The sequence below is a fragment of the Gopherus evgoodei genome, chromosome 2 (genome assembly GCF_007399415.2).
Source record: "Gopherus evgoodei ecotype Sinaloan lineage chromosome 2, rGopEvg1_v1.p, whole genome shotgun sequence".
Lineage (NCBI taxonomy): Eukaryota > Metazoa > Chordata > Testudines > Testudinidae > Gopherus > Gopherus evgoodei.
Window position 1 is genome coordinate 163,097,645 of NC_044323.1, and position 22,792 is coordinate 163,120,436.

General features: G+C 48.9%; 1 protein-coding gene across 2 annotated transcripts in view; it reads left to right on the forward strand.

The window, feature by feature from the left end:
* Positions 1-22,792, forward strand: part of LOC115646414 (pleckstrin homology domain-containing family A member 2-like) — a 54,586-nt gene that overhangs the window by 15,750 nt on the left and 16,044 nt on the right. The window contains exons 4-7 of one of the 2 annotated variants that reach the window (XM_030552216.1): positions 4,408-4,456; positions 6,059-6,156; positions 13,452-13,598; positions 22,576-22,722. In XM_030552216.1, the coding sequence (XP_030408076.1) occupies positions 4,408-4,456; positions 6,059-6,156; positions 13,452-13,598; positions 22,576-22,722 (441 nt within the window). The remainder of the gene's footprint in view (positions 1-4,407; positions 4,457-6,058; positions 6,157-13,451; positions 13,599-22,575; positions 22,723-22,792) is intronic. The other variant, XM_030552217.1, reaches the window with a different exon arrangement.

Genomic DNA, 22,792 nt, shown 5'->3' on the forward strand with positions numbered 1-22,792 from the left:
ATGACATCACATAGGCCAGCAGGGTTGCTGGGCAGAAAGGAGGCTATTTCAATAATGAGGAAGAGTGCAAAGCCACAGAACCCGGAAGCTTTTAGTCAGGGCAACCAGTACACACTCCAGATCGGGCCTTATGCCCCAGCCGTGAGCTGTTTGCAGATGAAACTTCTGGGCCGGAAGATAGCATTTTAAATCTGTTTCATTGCTCAGAGTGCCAGTCTTGCTCAGCAGCCGATTGAACCTGGCTCGCATGCATAACGATGTGTTTTATCAGCTTTGTAATCAGTTTAAGTAAATAATAATCAGCAAAAAGTTGTCATGTAAACATCGCCCACTGCGCAACATGCTCTCGCTGGGACTCGGGAGTTGTGTTGTGGTCCTTTAATGTGCAGTGCAGGAGTGCCTAGAGGGCCCCAGATGAGGTCGGGCCCCATTGTGCTGGCAGGAGCAGCGCCAGGGTTGTTGGTGCCTTAGGCGGAGATCATTCCGCGCTCCCAGTCGGCAGCAATTGGGCGTCGGGAGGGTCCTTCTGCGCTCCGGGTCTTTGGGGCACTTCAGCAGCGGGTCCCAGAGCGAGTGAAGGACCCGCCGCAGAATTGCCGCTGAAGACCCGGAGCGCAGAAGGAATCCCCGCTGCCGAATTGCCGACGAGGGCCGCAAAATGCTGCCCTCCCAAATCCTGGGGCCCTAGGCGACCACCTAGGTCACCTAAATGGAAGCACCGGCCCTGTTTGCTGGATGCTCACAGCTGTTGAGAGACAGTCCCAGTCCCAAAGAGCTTCAGTAGAGGGTGCCTCTTTTCCTACACGTCTCTCCTGTGACGTTTCCATGGGGACTTGAATGAGCTGCTGATTCAAAACCGTGCCCAACTGAGTGGGAGTCTCCTGTGTAAAGGTGGGTCTGTCTGCGTTTGGAGCTAGGGGAGTGATACCAGCTCCCATCCTCTCATTGAGCTAGTGCAGTGTAGCTAGGGTAGCGCGGGCAGTGGTGGCCCAGGCTACTAGCTGTGCTGAGAACATACCCACCGAGTTCTGGTGGGTTTGCCCTTGGCACAACTAGCCCATGTGCCACTTGCTGTGACTCGGGTCGCCAGTTCTGGTTGGACAAATTCCTGGAGGTTTCATCACATGACATATAATCTTTAATTAAAGATTATACCTTTAATTCCTGGAGGCTCCAGGACAATCCTGGAGGGTTGGCAGCCCTCGCTGCTTCCCTGGCTACACTGCTGTTTTTAGTGGGCTAGCTTGAGAGCGTCCACGTGAGCTGGGAAGCACCGATGTAAATGTAGCCTCGGGTCTATCTGTGCTTCAAACCAGAGCCGTTAATTCCAGCTCCAGGACAGCTACCTGCTGCAGCGCCAGTTGAGCTGGTGCACTAACTGTAACTGCTTAGCCCCGGTGGTGTAAGCCCCGGGACGGGATGGCCACCCCCTGTATGTTCCTGTGGTCTCAGATGAGTTTGTACCCGAGGAAGCTGGCCCCTCCCACTGCTTGTATCCCAGCAGCTAGACTTTGGTTTTTAGCCCATTAACTTGATTAAAGCCAGCATGGATGTGTCTCCTCCAGGTGGAATGGACACCTCCCTTAGGGGGCAGGGTCTCCAAGTGCTGCTCCTCTTCCTGTGTGGCTGGCTGCAATGTTGGTGTTTCAGGGCCTGATATCTCCGCCTCTTTGGCCCCTGGGAGTCCTTTGCCCATATTGTACTCTGCACGGGTGTAACTGACTGCCCAGAGAGCAAGGGGGTAGAGAATCAGATCCCCCATGTCTGTCTTCAGTGTCTGTTCCCTTCAGTTGTATTCACCTGCCTCTAGGATGTAGGGTTGTGGGTTCAAGTCCTCATACCAGAACTTTGGCTCAGGCCCAGTGCTGTCCCTGCTGTGCAGTGCCAGGAGCAGTCACTGTCCAACCAAGGTCCCTTCTGGTAATTTCCAGGGGCTGCCAAATGAATGTTAAATATACTAGGGGACTTTTAGAAAAGAGTAGAGGGCCAGTATCCCCACTCCCTGCCTTAATATAGCAGGTACTAGTGCCCAAGGGTGGTTGTGAGCTAATGCTGAGCACAGGGTGGCCATTGTGTTTGCCAGCAGGCAGCCCCGGTTCAGAAACACTGAGAATCTCTTCCCAGAGGGAGACTGCCTTGTGGTTAAGGCACTAGCTGAGGTGTGGGAGTCCTGGGTTCAAATCCTACCTCTGCCCTGGTCCAGATTCTTTGTGGCCTTGGGTGAGTCACTTAGTCTTTCTGTGCATCTTTTCCTACAATTTCATTAGTGCTTGTGCAGTGCTCATGTGATACAGGGCCAAGGCAGATTAGCCGGAACAGCATCCACCAGAAAGACTGTAAGGTGGGCCATGTAGGTGAAAACAGCACAGGGAACAATACACAGTAGGAAATGTTGCTTGTTTAGCACACCTTGTGCTTTAAATCCCTTGACAGAAAGTCATGTGGCTAATATCGTGGCTCTGTTGACCAGGCAAGTTAAGACTGTGGGCTTGGCTACACTCGAAACTCCAAAGCACTGTTGCGGGAGTGCTCCCGCGGCAGCGCTTTGAAGTGCAAGTGTGGTCATGGCACCAGCGCTGGGAGAGAGCTCTCCCAGCGCTGCAGGTACTCCACCTCCCCAAGGGGATTAGCTTACTGTGCTGGGGCACTGTTTACACTGGCGCTTTACAGCGCTGTAACTTGCTGCGCTCAGAGGGGTGTTTTTTCACACCCCTGTGCGAGAAAGTTGCAGCGCTGTAAAGCAGCAGTGTAGCTAAGGCCTATATGTGCCACCTTTATGTGCTTGGAAGTTCGACCTTCTGGATCTTGGGGTGGGGTGGGATACGAATTGACAGCCCTGGAATCAGCTTTGGTCACCTTAGTTGGAAAAAGACCCAGCAGATCTCTGCTGCTGCTGATTCATGATTTATAAATTAAACTCAGATGAATCAATGCTGAGGGATGCAGTCTTCCCCATTTCAGAAGGAACTTCACTTATAAATTATATATATTTTAGACTAAATGAAAATTGCTACAGCGCTGGATTCAGTCGTAAACTGCAGGGTTGGGTTATACCAGTGGCTTTAACTACCAGTTATAAACATGCCAGAGAAATGGAGGTTTGCTTGAGAAAGCATATTTAAAGTATTATAGACTGGTTCAGAAGTAGGAAGCCTGTCAAAACAAATATACTCTATAAAGGCCGTGCCTGGAGCTCCTGGGAATATTACTCTTACATAAATGATTCCTACTCTTTAGGGAGCAACCACTGTTATTTTCCTTCAGTTTTCTTAATTACCGCAGAGTGTGTGTTCAGTCCAACAGAAATTCATACTTGCAGGGCCCCTGAAAGAATTTGCATCCTTGTTGTGCAGTGTGGCTGGCACTGGAGTTGAGGGAGAGCAGCAGATGAGAGACTGCTCTCTGAAGTGACCTTCTTTTGAGGCTGCTGAGTTCGTTATGACACATGGTCTCTATTAAATCTGATATGACTGAGTTCCTGAGAGCTCACTCAGCTGTGGGGGAACCTCATTGTGAGTAGCAGCCCTGGTGAACTTGCATCATCCACTTCATTCTGATATACACAGGATATATCAGCCTCTAAAGGCCAACTGTCGCTTTGCCTGTTCACATATCTGTGGTGGTTTTGTAACGCAGAGGCTTGCCTGGCTTGCTGCAAGGCAGTCCTTTTCCTGTTCGGCGATGGTCTGTTTCCAGCAAAAGAAAATGTTTGCACCAAAGACAATGTTGTAGTAAAACAGTAGCACTGCAGTATATCAACATCAGAGATTTGGTGTGGAAGTAAGAGAAATTACACCACTATAGGGCATGTGTACCCTGTGCTGAGAGAGCCTTTCTAGGTGATCTGCGTCTGTTAGCATGTCCATGTGTGAACATGCACATAGTCTCTTAACTCCATTTGCCAGAATCATGTTAAAGCACAGTTTTTGCTAGCCAGGTTCTAGTACTTTTTTCATCTTCAGCAGAGGCTTAGATCTTGTATGCAAGGTTTTAGCCACATCCATTAAATAAATCTGCAGTTACTGGAGCCGTAGAGCGGTGTAGATATGCATATACATCTCTCCCCCAAAGAAATGCAACGGCAATTCTTCTACCTAGCGCCAGCCATGGGATGTTTACTTGGGACACAGGTACATTTGGGCCCATGATGAGGAAAGCACAGTATTTTCTAGTGAGACACAACTGAGACTAAGGAGGTATGTGAGAAAGGATGTGCTGATGAGCCTTTCTCACTTGTCATGTTAATTTTGCTTTAACTCAGGCTTGCTTGATCTCCTCATGATTTATAAATGGCCTTAATTACAGTGCTGAAGAATGGAAGACAATGTGTCCTTTCTAATGTAAGCAGATGCTGCCCCATCTCACTGCCGCTAACGTGCTTTATTTTAAAAATCTGTTTCTCTTCAGGTCAGCGTCGCCACCCCGAAACAAAAACCGAAAGTCCCATTCTGCTTTGGTGAGTGTAACACATGGGGGAGGGGGACACCAAAATGCCCAGAGCTCACATCATGGCAGATCTCTGACAGGAAGACTGGAGGGTTAGGTGGCTGTTATAAACCATGAGAATTCATAAACAGCAGTTATCCATGGGCCTTCTTTGTTCATTAGTATAAGGTGTTCCAGAAATGTGAGATGCTGTTTGTTGCTGGGAAGAATGTTTTCAGAAAGGGTGAAATTCACACTTCTACAGAGCAGTCAGCACAAAGAACTATGCACCACTTAAGTCCCTCTGAAACCTGTAGGGCTAAATGGTGCCTTGATCCTTTTGCTGGCTTCTTCTGCACAGGGGTGGATTTCATCCAGAATCCTTTGGATAGGACGAGACCTCAGTTTTTCCCTGTACACTCCAGCAGCATGGATGCTCTGGGTGGTTGTCTAGCCTGAGCAACTTTGTCCTAGTGCGTCACTGCACTAATGGAGCTTTCCCCCATATTCACCCTCGTGCTGCAGTGCATTATGCATTGTATTTTTCTGCATTCCTGTCATTGCAAAGAAGAGGTGGTCTGGGATTGATTTCCCTTCCCGGTGGCCCTCGGCTTTACCCAAGCCACAAAAGGTCCTCACTTTCCTGAGCAATAATCTCACCACAGAGTTAAAGCAGCAGAAACAGCAGCACCAGCACATACCTGTCTCAAAGGGCTGGGGGTGGAGGGGGCACAATTTTCTATACTTGCATGTAGGAGACATGAATCAGCACCAAACCCAGAGCAGGTAGCATATTCCCACGCCATGACTGAGCTTGCTGCTTTGCTGTGCTGTGCTACGGGATCCCATGAGCCTACGAAGGTAAAATAGGGGAGTGTTACGGTTTAACTCCTTGGTACTCCAAAGCTGGGACATCCCAGCATAGAGTGTATACGCAGCAGTGCATGTGCAGGGGACTGCAAGTGCAGATAGCTAATGTGAGGAGGCCTGGGTTTGAACAAAACTTTGTGCAGTTCAGAATGTCTCAAGGTTTTCAATGCAGAAATCCTATGAGAATGTTTCCTTTGACCCAGCTGCTGCAAGCCAGAAGGCCCTACTAGCTGAGAAGTCAGGGGATGGAGAGGAGGGGCTGTGTGTCCCAAGAGAGCCTTTCCAGACTCCCATGGGACTCCTGTTCCAGATTTGATCTGCCTTTGATCATTGCAGATGAAGCTTAAAACTGTGGTTTTGACCACTGGTGGTCATAACAGCTCCCAGGGCACTTGTGAGCATGTTACCACAAGTGCCCTGGTTAAATTCTAATTCAGATTGTTCCAGATCGCTCTGTGGTTTCAGTTGGATTGTAGTATTCTTCATGCACAGTCCTGAACTGTTGTGTAGTGTGGCAACGTGCAGTTAAACAACTGCCATACTCCACCCCAGAGATGGCTGCAGCTCAGTGGTGGTTCCTTGCATATTTTCCAGTCAAGTGGGTGCAAGGCTGAAATAGGTAATGCTTGCAGGGTACTGTGGGGTTGGAAGTTGAGAGGTGCTGCTGATATGCAAGGTATTATTATTGAATTAGTTTAACCATGCTGAGCAATGACTAGGGTTCCCTTCTCTCTCTCTCTTTTTTTATTCCTCTCTTCGATAGTTATCAATGCTTTATCTCAGCGCTATTTCTTACAAGCCAGCGATCAAAAGGACCTACTGGACTGGGTGGAGGCTCTGAACCGTGCCAGCAAGATTACGGTATGTTACGCTACTATCACTGGCTTTCTCCACTTCCCTCTTGGGCAGTGGGGCTGTCAGAGAAATGTTTGGAAAGCCATATTTAACTTCTTGCTCTACCTCATCCCCTTTCTGCAACCTGCTCAAAGGTAATGGCTGAGTCTGGCCAGAAACCAGGCTGCTCCTGGAGCCAGCTGTGCGCTGAGTCTGAGCCACGCTTGATGTGGAGTTAGCACTGCTAGCTCTGCAGGAAATTCCTAGTCAGGTTGTGATTCACAACCACAAAACCAAGGAGGGAGTTGAAACCCTACTCTCAGCTAGCTGCTGCTCCGTCCTTCAGTTCCCTTGGGAGCTGCTCCGATCCATCCACATGCAGCATAGTGCTGCTCTGTAGTATAAAGCAATCGTGGTACCGTCAGCATTACTGTCCCAGAGCTCCTGAGCCCCTTCAGCTCCCATAGGAAGGAATGGGACTGCTGCAGCTTCCTGGATAGTACAGAGAAGTTATTTAAACACTGCATGCTTAGCTGCTGCTTTGCAAGTTTTAACAACTTGCATGATTTTATTTTAAGAAAGAAAATACTCCAAGAAAAGGGGCTGATCTTTTCGTTATGAAACTTCCTAAAGAGATTTTAGAGCTGGAAAAAGACACAGGGCCGGATTTCCAAGTGCTTAGCACCCACAATGTGAGCCAAAATTTCAAAAGTCCTTAGGGCTGGTAGCTACCATTGAAAACTATAGTAAGTGAGCTGTTCTGAAAATCTGGCCTCAGATGAGTGAGCTCTGTGGCTTCTTTTCCTTCTCCAGTAACTTAAATCTGGAGAGACTTTTATATTTATAAACAAAGATAAGATAAATGCATTTCCCGTATTCCCAGGCACAGCTGCTACATGTGACAATGAATAAACCCTTGAAAAGAGAAGCTTCTACGGGAGATAGACACACCCTTATGTGTTCTGGTGCCACTGTGTTAAAGTAATTATTGAAGGCTAGGATCTGGGTGTAACAGATTTCTTGCTGCTGCTATCAAAGGGTTTCTTTCTTGTGCTTAAGTGATTTGCTTATTCAGTTTTTCTCCTTCCTGGTATGATTGGTCTCATGAGATTTGATACAGCAAATACTTTGTATTGTGGGACACAGTACGGGAGAGAATGTGACTGGACATGTCTCTGTCTTCCCCTCTCATAGACCAGTGCATTTATATAGCCATAAGTTAACATAAGTGACTTCTGGTTTGCCTGTTCTGATTAAGGTTCTTGAAGCTTGACTCATCCTGGGACACCCCTAACCTAACAGATCCATTGAAGGAGTCATATGATTTTAAAAGGATGAATTGAAGGACTCTATATACCTAATGGTCACAGTGCTAGACGGATTTGACTGCATCATATGCTGATGTATATTGCCTAGTTTTTTTATGAATCATGTATCAAGATGAATGATGTTGAACGAGTTAAGCAGTGATCTTTAGCAAAGACCTCTCTTCTCCAAGCATCAGTCGATCATGTGGTGTGCTATACATCTACATACTGCAATATAATAAAACACACAGGATTTCATTTTCCACAGGGTTGGGGCCTGGCCTGCCTTTTGCTGATGTGCGTTGCACTTGCCTTTTTGTATCTGCAAGTGAACTGAGGATGCAAATCTGGGTCCCTGCAGCTGCCTGATGGAGGGTGAGCTGCTTGGCTGCACCTGCTCTGATTTGCACCTTCCATTCACTTCTGGGTGCAGGTTACACTTGCAAAAACCCCAGGCTAGCCCCAGAGGCATGGCAACTGCCCTGGTGGCAATTTCCTCCAAAGTGCGACTAGCAGAATATGAACTTTAGACCTGAAGGACCCTGATCTGTTTCTCCTCATGCCTTACACCTTGTGTTGTCATTTGCACCTATGGAAAGTTAATGTAAAATGCTACTGTTCTGATCTGAGCGAGCTTTACCTCCACTCTGCATGCATTCTGCAGAAGTGTCAGTGAGGATACAAGGTGCTGGGCATTGGCGAATCGGGCCCCTAGTATGCGGCTTTTAGAAAGAATTGCGTCTCTTTATTGCTGAAAGGAGCCTGTTTGATTTTTAAACCCCTAAAGCCCAAACTATTAAACTTTGGCTGGGCCTTCTTGGATCCTCTGGCTTGTCTACATTGGCTAGCTGGTCTGTGTCACTCACTGGTTGACTGGGTCTTTAGTAGCTCAGCACATCAGACAAATCCAGCAGGGGAGTCTCCTGCCTTCTACAGGGCAGTTAGAAAAGACAGTGCCACTAACAACATTTGCAAGACTTCTGGGTGTGAGATTTGACCCACCTGCTCCCTGTGAACTTCCTTTCTCCCGTGTGCCTGTTCACACAGTCTTGCTTCTCGGGGCCATTCCTGTTACCAAGCTGCAGTGTGGCCGGGTGCTGAGTAGAAACCCATAGTTGCTGAAAGACCAAATACAGTGAAAATGGGCAAGGGAATTAATGTGCTGCCTTTCCTAGAACCAGCAAATAAATTGACCCAGACTGTGTATTGGGCTAGCTGGGCCCTTCATCTGACATCAGAGCTGGTGGACTGAAATGCTAGCTTGTCTGTTGTGCCAACAACAAAAAGCATATGCTGCCCCTGCTTTCGTTTCCGAGATCAATATGGCTTCAAACCCATTTAGACATGAGACCAGAAAGAGATCCCAGGATTCTGGTGGTCCAGACCAGTGTGCTGTGTACAGGGGCGGTTCTAGCTTTTTTGCTGCCCCAAGCACAGCAGGCAGGCAGCCTTCAGTGGTGCGTCTGCAGGAGGTCCCTGGTCCTGTGGCTTTGGCATACCTGCCGCCGAATTGCCACTAAATCCGCAGGACCGGCGGACCTCCCGCAGGCATGCCGCCCAAGGCTGCCTGACTGCTGCCCTCACAGGGACTGACAGGGTGCCCTCCGTGGCTTGCTGCCCCAGGCATGTGCTTGGACCGCTGGTGCCTGGAGCCGCCGCTGGCTGTGTAGCATTTCTTTGTCCTGGCCCTGTGTTGCATACACTCAGGGTGATGCACATGGTTTAGCTGCCTTAGGTGTCAGAGGAATTCTGAAGTGCAGGAAACAGAATTAGTCAGAGAGCATCAATAGTTTATTGAACATGCTGGAATAACAAGTTAAAGCACATGTCTAGATTCAGAAGTTCTAAGAAAGGCTGTTTCTGTATTAAACCTTCCTTGGCACTTCAGGCCGGGCCTAGTATTTCCTTATATCCTAGTCTCTTGGAAGAGCGAGAGGTTTGTCTGTCCCAACAAACGCCTGTTGCTGGGATGTAGGTGTAAAATCGCAAACACGGCAGCAGCATCTAGAGAGAACCGGCTTGCAAAGAGGCACGGTTCAGAAGGACAGTTATTAAGTAGGACAGGCTGTTCTCTTTAATTGCAGTAGGCGTCTGTTTGCCAGAAGCCGGGAATGAGTGATTGGTGCTGGATCACTTGGCATTGGCACCTGTCATTGACCACTGTCGGAAGACAGGCTACTGAGCTAGAGGGACCATTGTTCTGACCCAGTGTGGCCATTCCTATGTTCCCAGACAAGTGAGTAGCCCTAGCCAGGAGGCGCTGGGCTCCCCTGCGGGCTGAAGCATGAGATTCCAGTCCACACTCCTCCCACTGCGAGGCCATTGTTTTTCTGCATTTGTCATGGTCCTGGCTGACTATCCTCAAAGCTGCTTGGGCCATGATAGCCTGGAACAGCTCAGTCACTTATGGGGAGGTTCTGAAAAGCATAACTGGGGTTTTGGGGGGAGATCCAGACTTTCAGTGGGACCTGGGCCCCTAACTGCCCTTTGCCATTGAAAATCCCGCTCTTGATGTGTATTGTGCAAGGCTTGATCTGTTACTTGCCGAAATATTTCTTCAGCACTCTACATGGGCAGCACTAAGCTAAACCTCACAGCAGGGAAAGAAGGATGGTCCAGCTCCTAGGGAGGGTCCTCTTGGATTGAGAGACAGGTTCAGTTCCCTGCTCTCACATAGACTTTCTATGTGACCTTTAGCAAATCACTCGGTTTTTCTCTGCCCTATCTGTACATCATAGCACTGCCCTGCCTGGTGGGGGTGGGGGTGTGAGAATTAAAGACTCTGAGGGGCGTAGATACTGTAGTAGTTGGGGCAGTTAGCTGCAATAGATACCCTGGAGAGGTAGCTCGTTCTTTTTTCCATTTTGCAGATGAAAACTGAGTCACAGGCCGATTGCTGTGAGCTGGATTTGAATGGGCACCCCCTAGCAGTAATGCATGCAGAGATTCAGACCCTTACTATACAATCTCTTCATGTGTGCATTGTGAAACCATTTCCGTTGGTTTGGCCATGTGTGCCAGCTCCTCCAGCATTGACGTGCACAGACCTCCTTGTCTGCACTCCCTTCCATGATGCTTGAGAAGATGCAGACAGATGAAAGACAGCATGTTGCGCAAGAGGTTCTGATCTGGCCAGTTGCTCGTCACGCCAGCGTGTTTGGCAGCTTGGTGCGCTAGGTGACAACCGCATAAAGTTCCGCCGGACCATGCTGCACAGGTGTAGGTTGCTGAGGCAAAGTGCGCAGTGCTGGTGTGGGAACCTTCTGGCTTGTTGCTTTCTGTCACAGCAGCTGTGCTGTTTCTGAAACAGGAAGCGATGGTGTGTTAAGATGCTCATGTTTCCTGTTCCCTACCACTGAAGGCTGGCTACTTCACTTGGTTAGCAAAGCCTGGCTTTTGAGAACTGCCTGGAGTTTACTGCTTGGGTTATTGCTCCAAAGATTAACTGGAGAAAATATATTTGTCAGCAAAGCAGCAAAATGCTTTCTGTTGAGCCTTTTCATGCTGCAGATATATGTATGACCAGTGGATTGATTAGTTCAGCACTGAATCACTTTCTGTACGAGACAGTAGCTGTCGGTTCTGGTCCGGCCAGGAAAGTCTTGGACTATTCACTCCTCTTCTCAGTCCTCATCTACACACAAATTGGAGTCAGCTCAGTTAAACTGGTTCAGTTAGACTAGACCCTTGCGTGGAGACTCTCTCATTTTGTGCTTTTATTTTGGGCAAGCTTCTGTCTGTTCCTAATTCTCTTAGCGAAACCGAAATAAGCCTGCTCTCAAACAAAAGAAGAGCGTCCACAAAGCCTTTTACACTAGTTTAACTAACCTGGTTTTAAATCACTCCTTAAGTAAAAATGATGTAACCCTGTGTGTAGATAAGCCCTTACTTTTGGGAGGGCAAATTTACTTTTTTATTTAAAAAAATGCTTTAGCACACTGGTCCAGTCTGTTTAAGAGGCCAGTCACTGAATGCAAACTACCCTGTGAGTCTAACTTGGGGAATAGCAGGAACATTCCCTGAGACTCTGTGTTTCTCAGTTCCGTCAATGGTTAGAGCTCAGGAGTGCCTGTCTTCTCCCTGCCTGGAGCTCTTTCCTCTAGCCCATGCTAGGAATCAAGAAACCTTTAAATCACATGGGGGGGGGGAACCATTCCAGGACACCTTCACTGTCCCATGTCATTTTCCAGTAGCAACATCTTCTCCTTTGGGCTTACAGTGTGTAGCGCAGTGTCTTTGTCCTGTCCCCTTGCTGTTGAGTGGGATGTTCTGCTCAGTCTGCGGGATGCTGAAGGCAAGGAATAATCGTGCATGAGAATCAGGGGCTCCCCGGAGCCAAAAGGCCTTGAGGAGACCTGTGCCTGCGAAGGCACTTGACAAACTGGATACCAATATTGCAGCTCAGGTACCTGGATGCATTCCCTTCTCTCTCTGCAGTTTCTCTGCTGCTGGTGCTAGACCAGCTCTGCAGAGGAGAGAGGTTGTTGACACAGGTAACAAAACTGTTGCTGTAGAAATGGAGTTGTCTTGGGTTTGAGCTTCTTTCCTTGGGCACTATACTTAGCACAGTTGGATTAGTTCCACCCACTCCCCCCCCCCCCCAACGTACTGCCAAAGTTGAGAATTTGGGTAAACAGAGCAAAGCGCAGGGCCAAAGGGCTGGATCCCTAATGACTGAAAAGTCTATTTTTAGCCCTCCAGCCTGAGCGCCGTGGGCCAGAGTCAATTGACTCAGGCTCTGAGTCTCGGTTCTGCAGGTTTTTCTTTGCAATATAGACATACCCCATGTGAACTGGTTGGCAGTTTCCTTTGGCCTGCACAGAGTTACCGCAGCCTGGTTCTCCCCTGCCCTGCTGCTTGTGGTGTGACTCAGCCTGTGTGAAGTATGTGTAACACACAACCAAACTGGAAAGAGTGCCTTTGACATGTGCTTGACACAGGTGGGAAGGACTGCACAGAGTACAGGACAGTGAGGAAGCACACCCATTAGCTTCCATCCCAGTTAAGATGGATGTGCTCCTGCTGACCCACTTTGACCAGACCTGCTGCAGGGAGAGCCCCTTCTGGCATGTGGGGGTCACGCTCTGTTCAGAGAATCCATCCTGAATTTACACCAGCTTGTGGCGAGGAGCCTCTGATTTTAGCCAGAGAAATCCAAGGTTTCAGCTTCAGTCAGAGGGCTGTGGGCTGCGTCCGGCCAGGCCCAGGATGATCCATGAGCATTTGTGGCTGATTATGCCACACCCATTGGCAGAGTGACAGAGCAGCCAGATTTGCAGTGTCATCTGCATACAAAGGAAGAACAAGTAACTTTACATAGGAACATCCCTGAGTCTCAGGAGCCGGTTTGGGAAAGACCAATGTCGACAGCAAGAGAACAGGCCACACACACAGAGGGAAATGCGTGAGGGCGTGTGCGATTCCTGCACAGATCCGTGCCCTTTCCCCAGGACACGGAGAGGGCTGTTGCCCAAACTGCAGTGGGATTAGAGCAGCCTGGTCCTGCTGTTACCTCTTGCTGGTTAATGGTATATCAGCATTGGGAAGGGGATGATTCAGTGTGCTCGGAATACAAAGCTGGGTCCCAGCAGCTTGCACACTGCTGGGGTCACACTGGTATAAATGTGCTGTCATCTAGCCTGGTTAGACTTGCAAAAGCTAATTGTTAAGGGTGGCAGTAAGTAGAGCAAGATGATTAAAGGAGCACAAATGCACAGGGCTCCAGAGGCAGGTCACAGACTCATGTCAGGTAATGTTTAATTACCCACCTCCTCTCTTCTTTCCTCATGTCATAGGGTTCTCCTGCTTGGGATGGAGCCACACCCTCATTAACCTTGATGTGGGGTGTCTTGGTGTGGTGTTTTTTTTTTAAAGGGCACTGCTGTATTTGTACAGAAGAATGGACAGGCCAATGTCCCAAATGCAGCCCCTAAACCTAAAACTGCTAAGTCTTCATTTCTACCAGGATGGGTGGTTTGGGGCTAGATTTGACGCACCCATTTCTGTCCTTCACAGGTGCCAAAGAGTGGTAGTTTGCCCCCAGCCACAGAGATTACAAAGCCCCCCATTACACCCCAGACCCAGGAGAAGAAACCACAAGTGGCCTACAAAACTGAGATCATTGGAGGGGTGGTTGTGCATACACCTATCTCTGTCAATCAGGTAAGCTGGGTGTGTCTGCATGTCATTGCCTTAGCAGAGTATGCCTGTGGCATTGCAGATCTGCAGCTTGTGCTAGCAGAGAATGTTCTGAAATGTGCATTCAATTGGGAGGAATCAGAGTGTGCCATGTGAGGATGGCAGCATCGGCAACTTCTGTGATAAAAATCCAGATCAATCAGGCGGCCCCCCCCCCCAAAATCATGAGCTTGAAAATCATCAAAGTTTAAAAACAAATTTTAGGTGCCTGTTCTTTGCCCCCTGGTTTCTGAGCCTTAGGGTTCTGTTGGTTCTCATTTTGCAGCTTTTTCTCGACAACCAGGAGGGCTAGAAATTTCTTTTTCTTTACTTTTTATAAAAGAAAGCTGAGATTCTTGTGAGTCCAGGAGCCTGGGACTATAAGAAAAGTGCCAAGTACTGCCAGTCTCATGATAAAATCACAAGAGTTGGCAATTCGGGGATGGTGAATAGAAACGATCTGTAGTTTAACTTTCGCTCCTTGCCTTTCTGTCTCCAAGCACTGGAAATGAAATACTCTTGGTACCAGCACAATGCTCTGGGACTCTAGCCTCTCACTGGCTTGAAGGAGCAATTCTTGAGGGATGTAGGGGGGAAAAGCTGGCAGTTCTCTGCACACTTAGCAGGGTGATGAAATTTATACCACATTCTGCTCTTTGATTTTCCTGTATTTAACTGTTGGGGAGGCTTCCAGACGTGTGCTTGACCCATGTCTGTGCCATTGAATGGGGCTCTGCTTCATCATTTTTATGTCCTAGCTTCTGCCTCTAATCATTTCTCTACCAGACATAACAGAGATCTGTGGAACAACTGTGTGTGATTAACATGGTATGAGGGATAAACAGTCTTGGGATGAAATGCAGGGTCCATGCTGCTTAGCTACCATATGTTTGAGCAGGAAATGCAATATTCCTGCCTATTTCCTCTGTCCAATTCCTTACTAATGCAATCAGCAAAGCTCTGCTGTAAACAGGCCGACAAACATTGCATCAGTTTTCTTCTACAAGCTGTTCCCATCCTGCCTTTTGCATTCTGAAACAGTTAAACAGAACAAACGCTACTCAGGTGTGTAGTTAACTGCAACAAATTATACCTGGATCCCTACTTTTTAAGCAAAGAATATTACCTGTCATCTACCACAGGTGGGAAACCCGCATTTATTATTGTTGTTCATTTTTGTTAAGTGCCTGTCTGAGCCCCTGGACTATGAAGCCGTACAGCGATTGGAGGAATATTTTTTAATACACAGAGATGACAGACTCTGCGAGCTAGGCCGCTCTGCATAGTAACTCACACATTACAACAGTAAAACTTGTGCGTGAGGCCCACAACAAATCACCCCTCCCTAGAACCCCAGCTGCCCCCACTCCATCCTAGTGTTTCTCTCAGGAAATGGGTGGATAAATCTATTTTCCAGGGGTCCAAGTTGTGGTTCCTTCACAAAAAACACCTTCCAGGGGACTGTTGGCTCAAGGGCCTCGCCACATTGCAGCTGCTCTGAGCCCAAACCATTTAGCAGCAAAGAATCCTGTGGCACCTTATGGACTAACAGACGTATTGGAGCATGAGCTTTTGTGGGTGAATACCACGAAATATTCACCCACGAAAGCTCATGCTCCAAAACATCTGTTAGTCTATAAGATGCCACAGGACTCTTTGCTGCTATTATAGATCCAGACTAACACGGTTACCCCTCTGATACTTCAGACCATTTAGGTCTTTATAGGCCAAGAACACCTTAAATCCCACCTGGAAACTGATACGCAGCTGGGGCAGATTCTGGAGCAATAGTGTCACGTGAGCTGCATGAAGTGTGGCTAGGCAGGCAGGCATATGTCAGGGGATGAAATCTGGTCATTGGCAGATACCCAGAGCCCTCCTGGGGTGTGGTAAAACCTCTTGCTTTCCTTGGACGGGTGCATGCAGAGCAGACTGTGACACAGGAAATCGGTGGCAGGGCTGATGTCTCAACAGCTAGATACTATGGTGACCGTTGTTCCAGAAATGCCTCAGGGAGATGGGTTTAGCTGAAAGGTGTGACCAGAAAGTCCCTTATTGGCTGCGTGTCTAAGCAGCCTCAGTAACACAGCCTAGATCAATAGTTCTTCACGCTGAGCTTGAGTGGCAGGTGCTTCAGACAGTACCATACTGGGGACTTTGGGCTGCATGGGCCTAAATCACACCCCTTTGGTCTGCTTGCCATCTCTCTCACACACGTGTGTCTGGGGAGTTGCATGCCCTGGTGCAAGCCAGTAACTTTTTCACCCAGAATTTAGCATGAACCTTTCAAATGTGCAACTTGCTCCAGTTTTCAGCGATGAGGCAGAACTTGGTGCTCAGTTGGAGGCATTTCCAGTGACTGAACTTTAGTGTGATTGTTGGAGGAGGACCTTGAATGCAGTTGCTTTGGTTTACCCCATTATGTGACATCTGTTGCCTGGGTAATCTGCCTGGAAGCCTACCTCTGAGTCTGAGGTTTAGGCTCTGAGCTATCTGGGCGAGAGGCAGGAGGCTGTCTGACCTTCTCTGAAGTAACACAGTCTGATTACACACTTCTCCTATTGGTGGAATTGATTTGCACTTTCAGTTCAGGAAACCAGGTCTGTGCCTGTGAAACCTTCCCACTCAGGGTTTATAAATAGCTGCACACAGCACTTCTCTCTGGCTCCAAAGTTCAGTGAACCAAAAGGGGTTTAATGGAGCCACATGCAAAGCTGCAAACTGCCTCAAGTTTCATGCCCCTTGGCTATGGCCTGGTCTCTGTCTCAATTTCCCACTTCTGCAAGGCCCACGGAAGGTCTGAGCCAGGTCACCTGCCTGGTTCCACTAGCCCCCACTGCTGCTCCCCAGAACAGCAGCTGGGAGGTACCACAGGAGGGTGTGGAAACCTCCCTTTCTCCAGTAATCCGAGTCTCCCTTTCCCTGGACGCATGGGAGAGGCATGTGCATGACCATCGGCAACTTCCACCTCTTGGTATTTTGACAGCCTAATTTCAGCTCTTATCAGTCACAGGCCTAAAAATAGAATGGAGAATTAGGTCACTGCGGTGTTCTCCTTAGCAGGCATTTTTAACTCTTCCTTGGCTACACAGATGTGCACATGTGCAGAATTGGGCCTGACTGAGCATAGGCATAGGCATTGCTAGGGTTAGATAAGACTCATGATTCATCTAGACCAGTAGCCTGTCTCTGATTGTGGCCAGCACCAGTTCCTTCAGTAGAAGGTGCAAGAGACCTGGCGAGGTGATCATGGGATAATCTCCTTGTGGGAGGAGTTTCTTCCTGACCCCTGTCACTGAGAGGTTGGGTTGTTCCCTGAAGCGGGGTTTAATAGCCATCTTTTTAATCCTAACTCAATGTGTATGTTCTCCTTATCCATGTACATGTCTAAGGGATACTGCTGGCAGGAAGTAGCAGAGCGAAACAATTGTACCGCTCCATCCTGTGTGAACAGGAACTCAAACTATCTAGCTGATCAGAGAGAAGGTTAAGATGTGACTTGATTGTGGTCTAGTACCTACAAGGACAGAGGCTTTGTGATAGCAAAGAGATCTTTAGTTTAGCAGACAAAGGCAGGAAAAGATCCAGTGGCTGGAAACTGAAACTAGCAAATTCAGACCAGAAATAAGGTGCAAATTTTTAACATGGAGGTTAAATGACCATTGAGGCATCTCACTCAGGATGCTGTGGATTCTCCATCACTTTAAGTCCAAGTTGCTTGGTTCTCCAAGAGAGATGCTCTGGCTCAAAGTAGGAGTCACTGGGTGAGCGTCTCTGGCCAGTGTTCTGCAGGAGGTAAGACCAGATGATCTAATGGTCTCTTCTAGCCTTAAATTCTATGACTCGATATGGTTTCCAGGGGGTGTTCCCTCCCGTTTTGAAGCAATTCCTCCTATCTCAGTCCCTGGTGTGTGTGTGGGGCTCACTACCTGAGTGGAGCAGTTCTATAAGGAGACACATTTCACCATTTCTGGGAAGGTAGGAGAGTGTTCAATCTGAAGGACCACTTTCATCCTTCCTACCGTGGAAGACTGCTGTAGGGATGAGGCCTGGCCTGCTAGTTAGAGCACCAGCCCGGTACTCAAAAGACATGGGTGATGTTCCTGGCTGCACCATTGATCTTAGGTGCTGTGACCTTGGTTGTGTCACTTCCTATCTCTGTGCCAGTTTCCCAGCCTGTAAAATGGGGATAATGCTATTGAGCTGCCTGGGTGCTGATACTCGCTGCAGGGGCACGCACTGGGAGGCAGTCCCATTTTTGTAAGTGCTTTGAGACCTGGGGATGGAAGGGGCTAGAGAACTGCAGAAGGTTATGGTAGATTTCCTCTGGAACGTGGGGTTTTAGCCTGGGTGTCTCCTCTGCCTCTACCAGAGCACTAGAAAACAGGCAGAGAAATGAAACTGGCCCCACCCTCGCTCAGCATGTCTGGTACCAGTTTCCAAGCAAAACTCCCATGCTAGTTTGGTGCGAATGGCTGCTCTGTGCTTAAACTGAGAACAAGCCTTTCCCTCGACACAGTGGCATTTGCCTCCTTGAGGGTGGCAGCTCCCTTTGACTCCCACTCCCTGGGAATGTTTGTAGGTGGGTGCAAATGAATCCCCAGGGCTGGCAGCTAGCGCTCTTGGTGCGTGCTCCTTGGGCACCGAGTCCTTGGCAGGAAGCCCAGAGCACCCCCACGCTTTTTCTGTTTGGCTGCAATCCAGGCTGAGAATCCAAGAGGAGGTTTCCAGGCCCAGCTGCAACAACGTTTACATCCTCCCTGGGTTTCTAACTCGGCTTCACTTCCTTGCCCAAGCCTAATTTTTCATCCCTGTTTTGGGAAGTTCTTGTTTGTTTCTGTGGGTTTCTCTACAAGGCTCTGGCTGGCCCCAGCCATGTGCATCAGGGTGGGGGAACCAAGCCTTCTTTCTGACTCTGTGTTTTTTCTGGCTCCTCATGGGGGCCCAGTGGCTGCTAGCCAGTGGTTTCCCCTCTGACACTAAGCTGCTTTGTGGAGTGCAGAGGGAGCCTGTAGCCTGAGTGAGCAGGGCAGCAGCAGCTGGGCACACAATGGTGCTGTGTATTCTGGCCTTTTGTCACTTGGGAGCCAAGTTTATTGTCTATTAAAAACAAATAAGCAGCAGTTAAGTGGGCACCCTGCCATGTGATTTATGTTGCAAGTGAATACTGGTCTGTTCTCCCATGTGAGTGGCTGGAGGTTTGCTTTTGAGTTAGTTTGTTCTCCAAAAAAGCCTAAAGCTCCATCCACAGACCCTGTTTGCTTCAGAGTCGCTTTCGCAGTGCAGAGGGTGTTGAGGAAAGGAGGCCAGCTGCTGAGTTATTTTCTGCAATTCCGATGCTGCCCGTGGTGAAATGGACTTTCCTCCCAGCCAGGCTTCGCCTGCGGCAGCCTCCTGAGCCTGCATTCATGGCCTCTCTGCCTTGCCTCAGGTGCAGCTTTGTGACTCCATGCAGGAGGAAAGGAGAGTCCTGGCTTCACTGATAGGATGGATGGAAAAGCCTTGCTCCTGTCTAGTGCATTTCTCTGGGAGTCAGTGTAGGATTGCTCCTTACAGCCTAACCTCTGGGGAAATGTCTTCCCTAACGATGCACCTTCTGTCCGTCCCTCTGGGAGACTGATCCCTCAACTCTCTTCCGTCCTTCCCCGAACACCAAGTGCTGCAACAAATGGCAAAGAGCCTGTGCGAATCCACGTGACTGGGGAGTGGCTGGTTCCCTCCTGCTGCGAACGCATTTCTGCTGCCCAGCAGCTAAGTGGGCTGCAGAGTGCCCTGCTGGCTCAGAGGGGCACGGAAGGGAGTGAAGGGCTGGCTTGGGCACAAGTTGCTATATTTTTATTGATTTATTTTGGTCCTGGAAAAATCAAAGTCCTATTGTGGAGGGAGGGGGAAAGTGCACAGCTGAGGGTGAGAGATGGGGCATGTTGTCTGGTTAACCACACCAGGCCTCTTCACCAGCGTGCATGCCATATAAGGACAGCTCAAGCCCTGCAAGCCAACGGATAAGAGCCAGGAGCCTCTGCTCGAACAATTCACTAACCTCAAACTTGTGCTGAAAGGAGGAGGAGGGGAGAGAGATGTGCACAGTGATTACATTTTATCTCCCTCCGCACCCCCCAAGTTCTGCCTTATGAAGGAGGTGGGAGGGGCTGGGCTGGGTGCCTCTTTCTTAGGGTTTCTATAATGAGGGCAGAGTAGCAATGGCACAGCAGCAGCAGGCAGTGGAAAATGTATCTGCCTGCTGACTTCTATCACATTTTCCCCCCTTTGAGTTTCAAGAAGTACCAAGCCACCTTCCCCCAGGACAAGCAGGGCAAAGGAGGGCAGCTAGAGGCTGGTGGAACTTGGCTCCTTTCCCTTCGGCTGTGTGATTGCCTTGGTGTTGCTGTTTTCTGAACGAGGTGCTGCAGGCAAACCACAGAGCACAGGAACGCTACAGCCAGTCTGACTGAGTGTCCTGACACTGCTCTGAGGACCAGCAAGAGCCCACGTGGGCTGGGCTGACATGCCCCATCCATCAGCCTCTTCTGAGCAGTGCCTGCTGCCGTGTCAGATTCCCAGCCTGGCAGCTGCAACGGGACGTGTTCTCTCTGCTCCTGTGAGCTGTCTGGCAGCGTGATTCCTGCGAGTCTGGTGAGCAGGGCACCTGCTGCCAACTGGCAGGGACGGAGCAAGCTGGGGTGCTGCAGGACGAGCACGTGTATGTGCAGCTTTGTGATCCTAGCGCACCCGGTGCCTGGGCCGGTGGCTGGTCCAGATAAGGAGTTGGGGTTGGAATGGACCTGCAGTCCCTGTGTGCCAGGGACTGAAGAAGGCCCTTTAGGAAAGGAACAACACCCAGTGCAGGACAGCAAATTCCAGACCTCTGAATCCCCACAGTGTTACTTTCCGGTGGCTGGAAGAGGCCCAGAGTGCTGCAAGTTTGCATCAGATGCCTGCAGAGCACCCAGAGATGAGCTGAGGCCTGACAGAGACTGTGGCTTGCTGAGACTGAGGTCTGTGCGAGAGAGATTTGGTTTGGTGCAGCAGGATGGGTGTCCCATATTGCGCCAATGACTTTGCAACGTGCAGACTGCAGCATCTGTCCCTGGGCAGCCCCTGCCCTGAGTGACATTGCTGGGCACAAATAAACCACTTCACATCCCCAGGCACGGTGCCAGCTGCATTGTACAGGGTTTCACAGATTCAGAATTTAAGGCCAGGAGGGACCATCAAATCACCTAGACTGACTCGTCTGTATAACACAGGCCGTAGAATTTCATCCGGTTATCCCTGTACTGAGCCTGATAACGTGTTTGGCTAAAGCAAACATGGCCTGGATGCTCTTCTGCAAGACATCAGGAGGTGGCGAATGCACCACTCCCCTCAGTGGTTTGTCCTTCACTTAACAATGTGGGCCTGGTTTCTAATTTGAATTTGTCTGGCTCCAGCTTCCAGCCATTGGTTCTTGTTTTGCCTTTCTCTGCAGTACTGGTCTCACCAACACCGTATGCAGGAATCAAATCAGCTTCCTGCTCCTACTCCTTAGCACTCAAGAAAGAGATCCTGGAGTTCATGTGGATAGTTTTCTGAAAATATCCACTCAATGTGCAGCAGCAGGCAAAAAGCGAACAGAATGTTGGGAACCATTAGAAAAGGGGTAGATAATAAGACAGTTAATATCGAAATGTCACTATATAAATCCATGATACACCCACACCTGGAATAATGTGTGCAGTTCTGGTCGCCCTGTTTCAAAAAAGATATATTAAAATTGGAAAAGGTACAGAGAAAGTCAAAAATGATTAGGCGTGTGGGATAGCTTCCATATGAGGAGAGATTTTAAAGACTCAGACTGTTCAGCTTAGAAAAGAGCTTATTAAGGAGGGGCATGATAGAGGTCTATAAAATCATGAATGAGGTGGAGAAAATGAATAAGGAAATGTTATTTACCTCTCCACATAACACAAGAATAAGAGGTCATCCAATGAAATTAATAGACATCAGCTTTAAAACAAACAAAAGGCAGTACTTTTCCCACAAAACACACAGTTAACCTCTGGAACTCATTGCCAGGGGATGTTGCCAAAATTATAGCTGGGTTCAAAAGAGATTTAGGTAAGTTCATGGCAGATAGGTCCATCAAGGGCTATTAGCCAAAATGGTCAAGGATGCAACCCACTTCGCTGGGTGTCCCTAGCCTCTGTTTGCCAGAAGCTGGGAATGGGTGACGGGATGGATCACTTGATAATTGCCTATTCTGTTCATTCCCTCTGGGGCACCTGGCATTGTCCACTGTCAGAAGACAGGATACTGGGCTAGATGGACCATTGGTCTGACCTAGTATGACCTTATGTTCAATTTTTGTGTCATCCACAAATTTTATTAGCAGTGACTTTATTTTTTACTTTCAGATCACTAGTAAAAAGGTGAAATAGCTTTGGGTCTAGTACTGGCCCCTGCAGAGCCCCACTAGAAATGCCCCCTTTCGAAGCTGATTAATTAACAACTACATTTTGAGATCTGTCAGTTAGCCAGTTCTTCGTCCATTTAAAGTGCACGTCATATTAGTGTGTCATGCTAATGTTTGAATCTGCATGTTATGTGGTACTAAGTCCAGCTCCTTGGTGTAGCTTTGTGTCTGACTTTCCAAGGTGTGATGTGCCTACCAGGCTCCCCCGCCCACCGAGGCCTAGGTTTGCTGAGTTGTGCCTTTTTTTTTTTTTTTCACTTGCACTGCAAGTGCTCAGCACCTCTGAAAATCAGGACACTTGCAAACATTGCTCTCATGCTTGCATGGGGCAGGCGTCTTGTTCGGCTAGGCTAATAAAATATCATTTGATTGTGGCAAGGGGCAGGAGTAGATTAGAGGCTGGACTACTAAATTCCTTTGGCTGTTCTGCCAGGCTCAACCATGCACGCACCATCACTCTCCCATCCTCAGGCTGTCTGCAGGTTTCCAATTGTTCTCCTTTTGTTTCAGAATGGAGGGGAAGGCACAGATGGAGGCGACGTGGCCACTCACCCTCTTCTGAGACGCTCCCAGAGCTACATACCCACCTCTGCCTCCAAGCCGTCCACAGGGCCACCCATCCTCAAGAGCGGCTACTGCGTGAAGCAGGGGAATGTGGTGAGTGCCTGTTGCAGGGTCACACTGAGTCCATGGAGCAGAGCACTGGGAGGGGGGGCTTGAAAGGAGC